We start from the raw sequence: 17,423 nt of genomic DNA, 5'->3' as shown, positions 1-17,423 counted from the left end.
AACTAAATTTTAGGCCAAGGATAGCGATGGATGGACTGATGTCTTGTAACCCCCAAATTGTGCACAGTTGAGGAGTATGCTAACCATCAGCCAGACATGTTCAGGTAGACCTGGTTGCCAGGTGATATTATCCATTGGCCATAGTGACCAGGAATTATACAACCTCGTTATAATGGCCACTTTCCCTACAGACTTCCTTTTTAAAGATGGTATGTAAAGCGAAAACCTTTTGTGTTTAGGTTAGGCAAGGCTGTTCTGGTGACATATGTTTAAGGGTGAATATCCTCTTGCTTTGAAGATATCTTCTCTTCTTTATTGCTTTGTCTCTGGGACAGGAAGCAAAAAGCAAATCTCTTCTTCAAAGGATGGAAAACGGCAAGAAAAAAAAAAAAGTCCTTACACTGGTGTTTAACATTCCGCTCTCTATCTAAAACAATGAAAATGTGTTTTGACTTTTTTTATATGCACATTAAGCATGATGATTACATTTTTACAGGTGTGTGTGACTAGTTTTGTTTTTTAATGCTATATTCATCTGTTTTTAAGGCCAGAAGTCAGGAAGCTAAACAAGAGGCAGCAAAGAAACTAAGAGTGAGTAACTGGAAACAGTCTAAGATTTTATTTTTTCGCTTTAAAGAAAACGTGGCACATTTTTTGAAAACTATCACTTCACTGCTCACTGTCCTCTTACAGTATTCACACACACTTCAGGTATGTAAATATCTGGTGCCGTCCCCAACCCCCCCCCACAACTTGCTGTGATTTCTCACGCTGGCACGCATGTCGCCACAGGGCGTACAAGTCAGTGGGGGGAATCACATTGAACAATGAGGGGAGCAGGTATTAAACCCACCCCAACTGGTCAAATAGAGGACGATGAACAGTGAAGCTGCGGCTTTTCAAGGAACTGGCTGCCGGAAAGTTAAGCGTATGCAGTCGTCTTTTAGTAGGCGTGAGACACTCTGCTGGCAGGGTCACTTTAGGCTAACATAGCTACTAAAAATCGTGGCTATAAATGGTTTGATTTAACTACAAATCCCCTTATGTGCTCTCCTGGGAGTCACCAATTTTAGGAGGCACATTACGAATGAGGCCTTGTCTTTACTGCTTTTACATCCCTCATGTTCTGCCATCTAGTTGTACAGTAATTGTGATTGTGCACTTCCCATCAACTGGTCGATTGTTGTACCAAACTGCGATGGCTGACGATTATCGAACGATAATTGTAAGATTCTTTCTTTTCTTCTCCTATACTACAGATGTCCTCTTAATAAGACTTCTTCTGTTTGGTGTCTGGGCACGGCAACGTAAATGCTGAGCTTGCTGCAGTACAACAAGCTAAAGCTACGCTAGGCTTAATTTAGTACTACAAGTAGTATTTGTACGTTCCTAACATACTGGGTATTAGGAGGCTGTATATGTGCCCTTTTGTTGCATACGGTTTGTTTTATATAATCCCTTTGGTAAACACAATCTGTATATTTGGTTTCATTTTGTTAGTTAAGGGAAAAGAAGGAGAAGGAAAAGGAAGAGAGAGAAAAAGAACGGAAGATAAAGGAGGCTGAGCAGATAGCAGTTCAGAAGGCAAAGGAGGCAGAGCAGATTGCTGAGAAGAAGAGAGCACGGAGAAGACCAAGGAAAAAAGCAGCTCCCGTGGTTCATAAGCCTGACAGGAAGCTGCTTGCACAACAACGACGCCTAGAAGAACGCAAGCGCCAGCAGTTTATGTTAGAGGAGTTGAAGAAACCAATTGAAGATATGTGCTTACCTGATCATCAGGTATTTACATATTTGACACCTAACTCTACAGCATAATCTACATAGATTGGTGGTGTGTACAAGTGTACCTAATAATACCTTGTCATTTTTTTTTCCCCTTTAAGCCATTGCCAGATTTTCCTTGTGTCCCGGGACTGGTTTTGCCCAGCTGTGCCTTCTCAGATTGCCTAATGATAGTAGAATTTCTATTTGCATATGGAAAAGTATTTGGATTAAATGACGCAAAGGATATACCGAGCTTGTATACCCTGCAGGAGGGGCTCTTTAATGTGGGCGACAGCCAACGAGAGGTGCAGGATCTTCTATTGAAGTTATTGCGGGCAGCATTGTTCGATCCTGGGCTTCCATCATACTGTCAGGTATATGTACATAGCAGCTGATGCATTTTGTTTGAGTTACGTATGCGAATAAGGGATGATCACTGACTGCCTCCCCTTTTTTTTTTTTCCACCTACAGTCCTTGAAAATTTTAGGTGAAAAAGTCTATGAAATTAGTCTGACAAGGCAAAATGTTTCTGAAGTTCTGCGTATCTTCCTTGAGGCATATGGTGGTGACATTGACCTGTGTGAAAGTCTCCGCACACATCCATTTCAGGCCCATCCTCCGCACATCAAAGCTGCAGTGCTTGCTTTTATTATTAATGAGCTCAATGGGAGCACCCGCATCATCAGGTAAACTACGTTGACTTCAGTACTCCTACCTATTAACCACTTTCAGCTCCTGAGTTTCTGATGCTTCTACAGCTTGCTTCATAAGAGCATGCTGTAGACGCCAATTTAAACAGAATATTTCTACATTCTGTTTACGGTGCAAGTGTGCTGCCGCCACCACCACACTTCTGAGTGCAAAGGCCAAGTTCAAGCTCTATATACTGTAGCACCTTCCTGAGCAATGGAACAAGAGGTCTATTGCTGGCTGATTGCAACCGGCAATAAATTCAGTGTTAAAAAAAACTTTCGGACAGCATTTGTCTGTCCTGATACAAAATGATGTACAATACTCTTAGGTAGACCACAAAACCTAAAATATTTAATGTACGGAACGGAGACATTTTTAATGGAAAAAATGTTCTAGGACTCGGGGATTTAGAGAGAAGATGGCCCAGGGACTTAAGTGGCAAAGTGAACGTAATTCTATGTTAACAGTTTTGTAGGGGTGCTTAAGACAAAAAGAAGCCTGAAATACCTTTGCTGGAGGAGGGGGAAGGGTGGGTTAGTTTGGTGCTTTTTAAATAAAACATTCGACAAAGGCTGTTTGAAACTTTCCTTAGCCTTTAAAATCAATCATTCTGTGTTTTCCCGATATTGAATGATGGTTCTTTTTTTAACAATAAGGCTAGGTTCACACCTGGGCGTACAGGTTCACACCTGGGCGATTTGCGGTAAAAACGTGTGACAAACGCGTTTCCGAGGGCTATCCGGCTGTATCCTAATGGATACGCGCGGCAAATATGCCCCAAAGAAGCTCCTGTACTTTGGGCGTTTTTCAGCGCTTTCCTACGCGCTGTAAAACGCCCAGGTGGGAACCATGCCCATAGGCAATTATTGGTTTTCACATGTTGAGCGTTTTACAGCACATAGGAACGCACTGTAAAACGCCCAGCTGTGAACCAGGCCTAAGTGTCCACGTCATTAAACTCTGATTTGCTTTAAAACTTACTTGCTTGGATCTCAGGCTAATAAAGTAGCTCCGATAAACTGGACGTTTCTTGAAACACCTGCAGAGCACATACTGCTTACCATTTTGGGAAGCCCCCTCCTTGGGTTTCACTTGGCCAACTGTGCAGATCAAGCTAACCTAAAGTTTCCTTCACTTACATAACGTATTTTGCACATAACATGTTCAATTAAGGAAAACTATTAATAATGCACTGTCAACACACGTCCATGTAAACAAAACAAAAAAGAAAAAAAACAGTCCTGCATCATTTTGAATGCAGCACAACAAGCAGCACATGCGTTGTAGTGCAGCTTTGTTGGCACCCTCTGTTTTTGTGCATTGGGGTGCCATTCTCAATAAATGCCACTGCCAGAGTGCTTGCTGTATGTGTTAGCGCAGATTGAGGTAATGTGCGGTAAAATGCACAGTACTGCAATGCATGGGTCTAAAGGCTAACTATAATTTCACATAACTTTAATTCTATTGACTGAGTAATCTGACCAGGTACACTTTACAAGGTACATTTTATGCCATCAGTGTAGTACTGCAGCTGGCCTTTTTTATGTTGGTGAAATACATATTTAATTGTGTGGGGTTTGTTTTTGTTTTTTTATTTACAGTGAAATTGATAAAACTCTGGACAGCATGTCAAACTACCGAAAAAATAAGTGGATCATAGAGGGTAAACTGCGCAGGTAACCTTGCATCATCATTTGTAAACTTTTATTCATTTGATTTTATTTCCAGTTTTCAACTGGTTAATTAAAGTGACACTACACTCAGGAGTTAAATCTTAAAAATGCATTCAAGTACCTTAACTATTGACAATACTGTATCTTATTTGTGTATCACTCGACTGTAGATCCTCAATACAAGTTGGTAAACTAAACATGAGATTGTAGTCCATCACGGGAGGGAGCTTGGAGTGGTGGCTACTTTACAATACACACAGGAACCATGGGGAACAAAAGTAGCCACCCTCCAGAAGGAAGGACATTGTCAGCATGAATTCAGACATGATTTGAGGATCTATAGCTGAGTGATACACAAATAAGATACAGTATTGTTAATAGTTAAGGTACTTGAATGTATTTTTTAGATATAAAACTCCTATTTTTGTTGCCTCTTTAAGGTCCACCCAAAACTTTATTTATTGTCGTGTTCTTATTGAGGAGTTTCTTTTACGTACTGTTTGGTGAGGAGGTCACCCGCATGGTCTTGTCTGCATAGACTGTACAGTCCAGTGGTATGAAATATATATAACACACACAGTACTGTGTAAAAGTTTTAGGCAGGTGAGAAAAAAATCCTGTAAAGTAAGAATGCTTTCAGAAACAAAAGTGTTAATAGTTTATTTTTGTCAATGAACAAAATGGGAAGTAAATGAACAGAAGATAAATCCAAATCTAATCAATATTTGGTGTGACCACCCTTTGCCTTCAAAACAGCATCAATTCTTCTAGGTACACTTGCACACACATGTTTAGGACAACCTACCTGACCAGTTCCTTCAAAAACTTAGAGAACTAACCACAGATCTTCTGAGAATTTAGGCTGCCTCCAAATCCTTCTGTCTCTTCATTTAATCCCAGGCAGACTCCTTGATGTGGAGGGCAGGGGTCTGTGGGGGCCAAACCATCACTTCCAGAATTCCTTGTTCTTGCTTTACGCTGAAGATGGTTCGTAATGACATTGGCTGTATGTTTGGGGTCGTTGTCCTGGGGCAGAATAAATATGGGGCCCAATCACACGCCTCCCTGATGGTATGGCATGATAGGATAAGTATCTGCTTATATTTCTCAGCATTGAGGACACCAATGATCCTGACCAAATCTCCAACTCCATTTGCAGAAATGCAGCCCCAGACTTGCAAGGAACCTCCACCATGCTTTGCTGTTGCCTGCAGACACTCATTATTGCACCGCTCTCCAGCCGTCGGCAAACAAACTGCCTCCTGCTACAGCCAAATATTTCAAATCTTGACTCAGTCCATAGCACCTGCTTTAATTTTTCTGTATATATGTACATCTGTGTGTGATAGATATACACTGAGTTGCCAGATTATTATGACCACCTGACGTTTGTAGGCAAATTAGCTATAATTAGCTATAATTTGGCACTGAAGTTGCTAGAGGGCCAGACCATTATAAATAGGGAAGCAGGTTGTTTACCACGACAGTCGAAGTGATTTTTTTTCTGAAGATATGGGTAAACAACGCGATTTAACAGCCTTTGAACGTGGGATGATTGTTGGCGCTCGGAGCCATGGAGCGAGTATCAGCAAAACAGCAGAATTCGTTAAATGTTCAAGAGCAGCTGTTGTTAAAGTGTTTAAAGACTGGACTGTCAGCCGAAAATCTGGGTCTGAACGTGCGAATTGTGGCCGTCAGCGACTAGTCAATGTTAGGGCAGAACGGAGAGTGGCAAGACTGGTACAAGACAAAAGAAGGGCAACAGAGCAGTGTCAGATTCCTCTCATCACCTTTCAACATCTCGTGGAGTCACGAGGCGGCCCAACTAAGTACTGATGGGGTGGTCATAATAATCTGGCCACTCGGTGTATATATTATCACACACACATAAATATATAGATACACATAGATATATCTATATCTATGTGTATGTATGTTCTGATCTTTCCCCTATTGTAACCAAAATGTAATTGTGGCTAGAAACCACAATGTGTTAATCCATCTCTACCTATGACAAGCAAAATTCCAAAAACTTGTGTTAGTAAGGTTATTTAAAACGGAACTTGTATATAAGGGAGCCATTTTGCCGGCCAAAAGATTAGTATTTCTGTCCAGCCCTGAAGCATGCACGACCACATCACGCAGAGCACAAACACACAGGGTGTGCCATCCCTTACAGTTAAAAAAATGCAGTGGTATCCTCACTTCACCCCAGGCTTTCTGACTGGGCAATGAAGGAGAAGCAGTGCACGTGTATTTGCCTCTGCACTCCCTGCTCCATGTGGGTTACAGCCAGCTCCACGCAATGTATAGCACGACCTTTCTTTCTAGTCACAGTCTGACATTATTCCCCTTGCGAGGGTTGGGTCCTGCAGGGAACCTTTTCTGCTATGTATCCTGCTTGCGTGCTATATGGGCAGCCTATGGGACCTCTGTCTTGGGTGGCCATTAACCCCTTATGCTCGGTAGTGAGTCAGTGAGGACAACCTTTTGTTAATGTCTCACATGCTATTGGTACAAGCAGCTCTGAGGTGTCTGTGTGTACCCCCTGTTGGCAGTGTCTCGTTTGTGTTCTGTTTTGTAGAGCTGCCTGTGGTGTTCTTGTCAAGCGTGGCTCACTTCTGCAAAGTGAGTTTCTGAGTGGGCAGCCTCCACCTTCACCTCTTCTTGTTCTTCTTCTTCTTCTTCTTGTTCTTCTTGTTCTTCTTCTTCTTGTTCTTCTTCTTGTTCTTCTTCTTTTTCTTCTTCTTGTTCTTCTTCTTGTTCTTGTTTTTCAATTCTTCTTCTTCTTCTTGGTTTTCAATTCTTCTTCTGCTTCTTGTTTTTCAATTCTTCTTGTTTTTCAATTCTTTTTCAATTCTTCTTCTTCTTCTTCTTCTTCTTCTTCTTCTTCTTGTTTTTCAATTCTTCTTCTTCTTGTTTTTCAATTCTTCTTCTTCTTGTTTTTCAATCCTCCTCCTCCTCCTCCTCCTCCTCCTCATCCATCCATCCATCCATCCATCCCCCTCTATTGTCTGGATGTGGTACGTGCTATTCGGATTTCTTACAGCTACTGCTCCTTCTAGTGCAGTGGTTCTCAACCTGTGTAACCTCAGGACCCACATTTGTTCTTCATCATTATGCCGTGACGATTGGATCGTGGGTGGGAGGCGCATTTGTGATGCCATTCAAATGAATGGCAATGTAACGCACCTCCCACACCAGACCGTGTGCTGGGTGCGATTGCATGGTACAGTGCTTAATCACATGGACTGTGCGATTATTGCACTGTACCAGTGTGAAAAGGCCCTCAAAAATACTGAACGACTCACACAACCACAGAGACATTCTCAGACGCACACACAAAAAAAAGACATTTTTGTAAGATCCACCCAGTCTCCCTACCTTACGAGAACTGGTGTGGATCCTCAGCCTGGGGTCCAGTGTGGGCTGCTGTGCTGTGACGGAGCTCCATCCATATGTGCATTGTTTGCACAGCTCCCTTGTGTGCCCTGTAGAGGTGCCGGAAGCCAGAATGGGACGTCGCTCTGGTCAAAGCACCACTACAGGACACACGAGGGAGCTGTACGTATGGATGGAGCACCCTCGTAACCATAGCTGCAGCCCACTCCGCCTCAAGCTTACACTCTGTTCTGGGCAGCATATTTTGGTGTGAGAGCTGCCAGTGGTGTGAAAGGTGGTGGCTGAGGAGCCTCTCGCCTACAAAAGTGGAAGGCACGCTGTGACCCACTAAACATGGGGCTGCGACCCACTTTTGAGTCATGACCCACCATTTGAGAACCAAGGTTCTAGGGAGTCCACCTCTCTGTTGTCCCTGATAGTTCACAAAGGGAATATTCTCACACCAACTTCATTAGGTGCATTCCTGAGCTCATATTCCACGCTTATGACCTTTTAAGGCAAGGTTCCTCCTTTTCTTCTGGTCTTATGTTCACACATTTTTAGTTTTACCAGTTGGATATTTAGGCCTCCTGATGCCATTTTCAGTCATCGGTCACTTACTTTAACCTTGGGCCTGTTAGACATTTTTTTGCTGTGTTGCCCACCAAAAGTTGTATTGCTTTTGGATGTTCCAGTAGTCTAAGACTGTGTCCTGTACTGCACACTTGACTTGCCTGTAGAATTATTTTCTTGTAGTGCAGTACAGGACACAGGTCCTTCCCCTCCCTCCCCTTTTTTTTTTCTTTTCCTTTTCTTTTCCTTTTCTTTTCCTTTTCCTTTCCTTTTTCCTTATGATCTGCTCCTGTTATTGCTTGTTGACAAAACTATGGGTGTGGCTTTACTGGACTATCTAGTTAGTCTCCTGAAGGTGGCAGCATAACCCAGTAGTCTGACTAAGCCTGTGTACTGTATTGTACTGTACTCCAAGAAAACTAATTTAAAGGTAAGTCGAAATCTTATTAAAAACCTTTGTTATTTATGCATTTATCTTTCTGGCCCTCAGGTTAAAGTTTGCATTGGGGAAAAAGACTGGCTCACAGGAAAGCCAAGTTAGTAGCCCAGAGGAGAGTCGAAGGAGGCGTTGTGCTCGCACTGCTGAGGAGACTGAAGATTTAACAGAAGACAAGTCTGGGTTATTGAATACCTCTGCAGATGAAGGGGTAAGTCAGGAAGGTCAATATCGTTAGCCCTTAGTCTCCAGGTTTAGTGGATAATTTAACCCAGTAATTTCAAAAAGAGTATGCACATCTGGAAAGTCATATAAAAGTCAGTTGGTGATTGGAACAAGATCAGAATGACAACCAGTCATTTTCTATAGAACTCTGCAATTGCCACCTTCATGTTTTCTTTCACTACAGATCTATTTTCCGCATCATAATTTTGGTGTCTATTCACAGTAACCTAACCCTTTGCACTTTGAAAAAGTCACACTACTAGTAACATAGGGAGGTTTCAATCAGTTAAGCACGATTCAATCAGTTAATCCGTATCTGATCATGTCTTTAAATTGCAGGAGGAGTTTTCCGCAAATGCAAGCAGTCTGGATCTTGAAAGGCAAATAGAGAAACTTACTAAGGTAATGTTCATGCAGATTAGAAAGTGAAGGTAATTATCTGCTAGTTATTCTTTTTTAATTTTTTGAAAATCTTTATAATTTGTTTACAGCGCCAGTTGTTTTTGCGAAAGAAAATAATTGGTTGCGCTCAAAGGCTTCGATGCACAACGCTGGGGCAGGATCGATACCGCAGGTTCTATTGGATGCTGCCACACATAGGGGGCATCTTTGTAGAAGGTTACTCCGAAAGCCCTGGTATGTTCTGACGTATTGTGCATTGTTATTGTAGTAACTTAATTTAATTCCATTCTTCTTAATTTTAAATGAACGTACTATTAAAGTTCACATGCATCAAAATGGCACATTTCACCTTTGCCAAATCACATTATTTTTGAGGTTAAAAAAGTACCTGTTTCCTGCTATAAAAATAAAAAAAACTTTCCAGCTTAGATGGTGTAGATCACATGCTACCAGCTTTTAGAGACTTTAAAGATTTCTTTCTTTTTTTTTTTTTTCACTTTACATGCATTTTTTTTGAGTCGATTTTCTTAAGCTTCCATGCATTTGCATGGTCAAGTGTAATGTTTCGACCTGACTGATGGAACAATGATCATTTTTAGGTCAAACACTGGATCCTCCACAGACTGAGTTACCAGAATTTGCTTTTTTGAAGACTGAGGTGGTAGAAGGAACAGACGATAAAAGCTACTTTACTGTTACTCGCTCCCGTGGTCGTCCAAGGAACCCAAGAGCTGATTCAGAACATTGTAAATTCTGTCAGTGCACTGGATCTCAGGAAGTCCCCATAAATGGCCTTTTACCAGCAAGCACCCTTATTTCTGAACGACCGCAGGACACAGGCCAGGCAACTGTACTTTCATGGCTTAGCCAGTGTCAAAATGCTATCATGAACAGTACTGTGCTGACACCTGAGAACAGTCCTCCTCGTAGTGATACAGCATCTGCTTTTGAAATTGGACCATGCCCTGGAGCCACAGACACAGATGAGAAAGAGAACAAGTTGTATAATTTGCTTCCTAGGACTCATTGCACTGATTCTGCTCAGAAGAAGAATTGTCAAACAAACCGCCTCCTTCCCCCACCCTCCCCTGCCGCAGCTACGCCACCAGTACAGGTGAGTTGTCTCGGTGTGTTTGTGTGTGTTGTATGCTCACTTGTACAGCAGGTGTAGCACTTAACCTGGAACAGGCCATAAAAACCTGTGCTCTTTTGTCCACTGAGTAAGTGTACAATTCTGTGCTATGAGCAGTACATGCGAAGACTTTTAGTTAATTGGCAACTGGTAGACTGTTGTTGTAGGGATTATTAGCATAGTTGCGCAACCTTTTTGCATTTTTCTCCCATTTGCTTTTAGTAGTCTTCAGCTATTGTTTTCTTCAGCATCCACATCATTAACCTAGCACAAGGTCTGCTTAGCCAACATACCCCAAAGCCTAGGGTGGCGGGGCTTTCAGGGTGGCACACTGCCACCTACACATTATGCTGCTAACTGTCTGTAACAGATTTCTATATATTAGGGATGAAATGCAATTTCGGCCGATAATGGTACTATGGGCAAAATGCTGATAGTACCAAAACGGCCAAAATGCAGCTGAAAATTCAGTGCATCCCTAGCTTCTCTCCTACCCATTGGACGTCGGTCCGTGTCCCCTCTGATCCCAGCAGCTCTGCCCCACCTGTGTTTGCAGAGGCAGCAGAGATCGGAGGGGACACAGACCAGTACCCAGCGGGGAGGAGAGAAGCTGTTGGCTGTCACAGGAGGCCGAGCTCTCCTTGCGCCCTGCTCGGACTCCTGTGACAGGCAGAGGAGTCAGGATGCAGAGTAGAGTACAAGCACTTAGCGATCAGAACTGATCACTGAGTGTTTATAAATAACTGAGGACATAGTATGCTTACTGTTTCCCCAGTTATTAATGAACATGAAGTGCTTTACATCACTTCCTGTTAATTCACGATTGTGGACATAGTAATTGATACAAACTCCACAATTTATGAATGGACAGGAGCACTCAGGAAAGAGGCTTCCTGTTCATTCATAACAGGGGCTGCAGAAAAAAAGGTCTAGGACTTTGTGTCCTCAATCTTTTTATATTTTAAAAGGGAAATATCAGTGGTCTGTTTAGAAGCCTCCAGCGGTAAAGTAAAAAAGTAATAAAAACAAATTTCATTTTGGTGCATCCCTAGTAATATATAGTATACCGTATAGCATTATGTTATTTGCACCATGTTTGTTAACTGGCCTTGCACACTTCTATATTCTGTTGTTGGTAATATAGCATACTGTGAATGTACAGTTTGCTCTGGGTGTACTGAGACTTGAGTGGACAAAGTCTTTTTCAGCCTCTCCGCTCCACCCACGTGGCATTTTGTATGGTTTCCACATCTGATCTTGTTAGTGTGATACTAAAGCTAGCTAGTCAACTTTGGCAGGAGGGGGCTGCACAAGGGGCTGTGCCGAGGGGGGCAAGTAAGTATAAATGAATATACTTTAGACTTTCTCTGTCAGTTAAAGAGTGGTTCATAGGCCAGCCACTAGATGCCATTGTTAAATTGTGAACGCTGATAAACAGAAAAGGTTTGAAGCCAGCTCTTGCATAACCCCCAGTTTTTTCTGTTTGTTTTTTTGCTAGCCTTCTATAATTGTGGTATTTTGGTGACTTTAGTCAAGATTCTTCTTATACCACTTTATTTTATTTCTGTGACTTTAATCAAGATTTTCACATTGCTGCTTGAGCTGTTCTCTATATAGCAGCTGTTCAGCTCAGCATATCTTTAACAACTGCTTTGGAGGTTACACCTAGACACCGCTGGAATAGACAATTGTGGGGCTGTGGAATGTGACCTTCAGGCACGGGGCTGTGCATTACCGGTTTGCGCACAGTTACTGGAGCAGTTTGCTCGCAAGTGGTAGAGTCTATCCTTTTTATTTATTTTTTCCCCCCCAAGTTTCACATATAAAAAATACAAAGGTAAATAGAATTATAGAACACAAAGCATAAGGTCATGTTTGACTGGCTAAATTTAACATTTCATGAAAACCCACAAATGATCCTGACACAATTATGTCTACTTGAACTCCCAATCCCACATCACTTGGTATAAATGCAAGCAAAAGAGTACATGAGTGTAAAAGGGTCCATTCCATATCCCAAAAGTTTATGTTGGGTCTCATGAACAATTGCTACACCAAATGAAAAGACAAAGTAAAGAGAAGCATGAAGCAGAAAAAGACAAAAAAAGTAAGAGTAAGGGGAAAAGTAAAAAGAAGAAAAACAGGGGAGGGGGGTTAGGGGTTAGGCTTTTCCATATTCGTACTTTCGTTCACTTTGGAAAGGCATACGCTTATGTAATGAGAGGTCTGCTGAAAGTAGAGAGGAATGCAGGCTTTAGCTGCATTAAGCAAGTATAGCAGGAGAGGGATTTTTGTTTTTTTTCTAATGTTTAGTGGAGAGATGGAGTACAGCCGCCAGGTTATTCCCCAGATTCACTCCAGTCATTAGGAGAATAAGAGCTATGTCTACCCTTTACAGGTGCATGGAGATTTTTAAAGCCAGACCCTTTAAATATTACTCAAAATTGAGGTTTTGTGAGTCATTAGCATTATCCCCTCTTTTTGAGGCACTGAAAAAGACTTCCCTGGGTCTCTGTCCTAGTTTGCAATATAGAGGGGGGAAAGTGATCTGGAGAGTTGGAAAGCAGGCTATATAAATAAGCCAAGCCATGTCTGATGTGAGAGAGATCAGCACAGGCTTTCTTAAAGTCAGAGGAACCTCTGAGGAAGGCCTACCCAAGAAGTGGGAGAAGAAATGTTGCAGATGTAACACCTTCCACAAGGGTGAGGGGGGAGCAAACACGACCTGGATTTCCGATAAAGATTTAAAGTCCTCTTCGTAATAGAAGCTTCGAAGAGGGAGCTTTCCAGTTTGTGGTAAATATTCCAGTGCTTTGTCACTGGATCCCCTAGTTAAAGTGGGGATCACAACATTAGGAGTCATGAGGGAAGGTAATTGGGATGACAAAACAAATTGCCTTGCTGACTGGACTACAGCCAGAGTGGACCCCACAAGAGGGGGATTATGAATGTGTTCAGCAGATCTTCCCCAGTACAAGGGAGGATTCATAAAAGAATAATAGTGATTTGATTGTACCATCTGGATCCAACGTTTTTTTAAGAACCATGTTTACACTAGTTCTGGCGATATGTACTGCTTTGTGGTATTTTTAGAGGGTTGGAGCATCAACATATGATTGAGTCTATGACACTTGTGGGCCCACAGGAATCGACAAAACTCTCTTCACGCCTGCCTCAAGAAAGACTCAGGGATGCAAACTGGTAAAGTTTGGAGAATATATAACAATATTGGTAGTAGATTAATTTAGTACTGTTTCAGCCAAACCAAGTGAAAGAATAGATGACCAACATTGCAGATCCTGTCAGAGTTTTGTGAGAAAAGGCAGGAAATTAGCTGCGTAAACCCTCCTAAGAGCAAAGGTAGATCCCTAGATGTTTAATCTGATCCTTTGCCCACTGGAATGTAAAATGTGGGAAAACAGCTTCTAAAACCGACACAGGGACATTGCCGGTTTAAGGTTTCAGACTTCTATAGATTGATCCTGAAATTGGACAAGCCACTAGAACAATTAATTTTGGACAGAAGGTTTGGAAGAGAGGAGATTGGGTGCATCACAAAAAACAGCATGTCGTCTGCAAAGCCCGCCACCTTATGCTCATCCCGACGTAGCCTCCATCTTCTAATGTTTGTATTTGCTCTGATATGACAAAGCAAAGGTTCCAATGTGATAATGAAAAGAAGAGGAGACCGCAGACAACCCTGTCGGGTATCATTCAGTAGGGGAAAATGTCCTGATAGAGCGTCATTCACTCTCACCGGCACGAAGCAGCGTGAATTTCAATTTACAACCTTAGAGAAGATCTAAAAGAAGCCATTAGCAATCCTCCTTAAATTCCTTAAAAATTAGGTACTTAGTTTAAGGTTAGACCCAAAAGTTTTCATACATATAAGAAAAGAATATACATTGGCATGTACCACCTAATTCTTTGCACTTAAAATATAAAAACCCCATTATTAGTAATACACACCAATATATTTCAATGGGTACACTCAAACAATATATAATGAATATAGTTTGGATATATAAAAGTACATGTATAACATTTTACTTAAAAATCAATTAAGTAGGTATATAGATGCCACATATAATATAATAATATAATAACATTGTTGTTAATATTTATTACTGCAATGAATAGTAAGGTTTCATAAGGAACTTTTAAATAAGCCCCTTTCTTCAATACATTGAACAAAGAGAAACTCCAATTTCTTGTAGGGAGGCAAGAAGGTAATCAATCAAGCCCTACCCAGGCTAGCACTATCTTTAACTGATATGTGTCTGAGACCCCCACCATTTACGATCCGAAGAATGTTTATATTAACATTCCTAATTTCTCTGTGAAGGTCTCTGTACAAGAAAAGAATGAACTTATTTTCACCTTATAGCACATAGACAAAATGGCTGCTAGTATGCCCATAGACACATCTGTAAAATGACATGTTTAGGCCTATGAAATCGATTCCTTTTGGCCCAATAGTTCTGACAATCTGTTGAAAATGGTAACAGTGAGGTGTCTGTATAGTGAGCCATATGAATGGCTTCCAGGGTCCTTGTATTTTTCACTTGCCTGTTAGGGACAAACCCTACTTGATATGGATAAGACATGCAATCAATTTTGCTAAACAAAATTTAAAAGGTTTTAGATCAACATAAAGTAGCAAAATTGGGTGGTAGCTGGAGCACTGGGTCAGATCTTTTCCATCCTTTGGGATAACCATGATGGCATGAGCGTGCCTGGAAACGCATGCCCCCCAAGGACAGAGTTGAAGGCATGAAGGAAGGGCTTTGTCTGGGAAAGATAAATTGTAATAGAGGATTTTCGTATAGGATGGCCTCTACGAAAACCAAATCTCATAAGGCTCTGGGCCCACATGTAAGAGTAAAAGAAAAACCATGTGGGCCCGGAGTCTTATGAGGCTTGGTTTTCGTATTATATAGACTGTTCACTAAGCCATAACTATCGCTCTCTGCCATGGTTATAATGGCTTGGGCCATGATCCAGTGAAAGATGAAAATACCAATCAGGGTAAATAACTAATTCTAGCATGATGAGCAGAGTCTTTACATTGCCTTAGTCTGTGTTGTCTTTCTGAGAACTGCAGCCCATTACGTATTAAAGTAGTTGCAGCAACCGTATCCATTAAACACATAAACACCACACATTGTTTATATTCTGCAGGCAAGTGGATTGACTGAAGAGCAGCCTGCTGGTGTTGGCACTCCACTGCCATCTGTTTCTGCACTTTGTCATATATGTAACAAGCCTTTAAGAAATAGTGCCGCAAGTTTACAAAGCTCCGCACAAGAGAGACGTAGAGGAAGGCCGTCCAGACAGCTCTTCTCAGAGATAGAGCAGAAGTACTACAATCAGCTCATACAAAGGCCCATTCCAGAGGGTGAGTTTACCTTGCATCAGCTTCTAATTCTCCCTCTTCTCAGGATATGTATGTGACATTCCTCCAAGTATGGTTGGTTTATTTTGAAGTAGGCTCTTAGTTCTATGGAGATTTAAAGGGAGTAGACTTCAGGTGAACTAGTGTTAACCTTTACCTGCCTGTCAGAATTTATGGCCCCATTATTTGTAGGGAGCAGCTATTTGCCAACTGAAGCAGCTGGAAAATCCCTAAACTAAACACGCATCTATGGGTTAAGCCAGTAGGGTTTCAAAAGAAATCATAATTGTACTCCTGCTTGAATTGGCACCTATATCTTTTACCCAAAAAGGTTTCATTTATCTAGTTTGCTGTGTTTTTGTGTGTGTTATATATAGCTAATTATTCATTTCTGTTATTATTCTGTACATCAAAACGAATGCTTTGCAACTTTTTTCCCCACATATAGACAAGAAACAAGCATGGTGGTGGATAAAAGATCCAGCTATGCTAGAGGCCTTAATAAAAGCCCTCCACCCACGTGGAATGCGGGAAAAGTCTTTGCACAAACACCTCACAAAGCATCTCGGGCACCTCAAGGAAATGTGTGCTCGGGCATCTTCCGGTAAGAGGTTTCATGTAAAATATTGATAAACCAATGCACAAGGCTACATAGGTCAAGAAATACTTTATACACTGTAATTTTATGTAATCTATTAGTAAACAATGTTTTTGTCTGCCTTTTAAGATGCAATCTTTGAGTTCAAACCTTCAGAAGGTCACCTTGTGAGTCAAGAAACACTGGAAAAATGGTCAGTAGAACAGTGGTCATTTCAAGCGGATCTGTCTGTCCTTAAGTGGGTAGAAGACCTGGAGCAAAGGATCATGTCGTCAGATCTTCAGATAAGGGTCAGTTGCAACGATCATTACTTTTTTACACTGTAACAGGCTGCAAAACAATATTATTTCTGTTTATGATATAATACGAGCAATGGTAACTAGTATTTCCCCAGCGTCCATTGAGGGGCGCAGCTCTGAAGAATTCTTAGACGTAGACTTATGCTGCTGCCTTCAGGTGAAATGCACACTAGGCAAAAATTTAAAAGCCTGCCTTTAAGATCATAACCCCTCCCACCTCACCTTCCAGTTTCAATTGGTGTCTCCTTCTCCTTTTTTATATTGGTTTGTTTTTTCTTTCTTTGGTGAGATTCTACTATCAAGAGCTGCTTGTTGATTCATGCAGGATAGTAAATCCTGGAGGTTTCCCTAGCTAGCTGGCAAAAATGAGAGTTTTATGCCGGATAAGTTAAAGTATTCTCTAGTTGTCAGGAAGCAGGTCATTTCTAGTCTCTGTACTGATAATTAGTCCTGCGGTTTCCCCATGGTCATCTATTCATTTAAAGAGCACAGGTTTTTCCAATCACCACACTGTAGATCCTTCCTGCAATGGTCCTGTGTGCCTATCTGGTGAGGTATGTATTTCAGCCACCATTTCTGAGATCAGGCCAGTTTTGTCTGGGGATTCCTTTTTATGTTGAAACCAGGGCCATGGAGGTTGTGAGTACTTTAACCTCTTCTTTTTTTTTTTTTTTTTTACCATGGTGATTTTTTTACCTTTTATTTAAATGAAGGCATTGTTTTAGCTTTGCTTTGTCCGACTGAAAGGTTGTTCAGCTTCTAGATCCACTATTTTCTAAGTGGATTCATCTGATTGTAATTCGAGCTTGTGCGTTGCAGGATAAGGTACCTCCCGTTCCCATTTCTACTCA

The 17,423-nt window shown here is 41.4% G+C and overlaps 1 protein-coding gene across 1 annotated transcript in view; it reads left to right on the top strand.

Moving 5' to 3' along the window:
• Positions 1-17,423, top strand: part of BAZ2A (bromodomain adjacent to zinc finger domain 2A) — a 47,582-nt gene that overhangs the window by 22,039 nt on the left and 8,120 nt on the right. The window contains exons 12-23 of the mRNA XM_018562023.1: positions 547-591; positions 1,519-1,779; positions 1,884-2,138; positions 2,237-2,451; positions 4,060-4,134; positions 8,576-8,732; positions 9,086-9,148; positions 9,238-9,382; positions 9,748-10,262; positions 15,462-15,678; positions 16,124-16,279; positions 16,403-16,563. Of these exons, the coding sequence (XP_018417525.1) occupies positions 547-591; positions 1,519-1,779; positions 1,884-2,138; positions 2,237-2,451; positions 4,060-4,134; positions 8,576-8,732; positions 9,086-9,148; positions 9,238-9,382; positions 9,748-10,262; positions 15,462-15,678; positions 16,124-16,279; positions 16,403-16,563 (2,265 nt within the window). The remainder of the gene's footprint in view (positions 1-546; positions 592-1,518; positions 1,780-1,883; positions 2,139-2,236; positions 2,452-4,059; positions 4,135-8,575; positions 8,733-9,085; positions 9,149-9,237; positions 9,383-9,747; positions 10,263-15,461; positions 15,679-16,123; positions 16,280-16,402; positions 16,564-17,423) is intronic.

Source organism: Nanorana parkeri, unplaced genomic scaffold (genome assembly GCF_000935625.1).
Source record: "Nanorana parkeri isolate BGI_ZX_2015 unplaced genomic scaffold, ASM93562v1 scaffold556, whole genome shotgun sequence".
Taxonomy (NCBI): domain Eukaryota; kingdom Metazoa; phylum Chordata; class Amphibia; order Anura; family Dicroglossidae; genus Nanorana; species Nanorana parkeri.
Note: the sequence above shows the minus strand (reverse complement) of the source record. Positions and strands in the feature narration are given on the sequence as shown.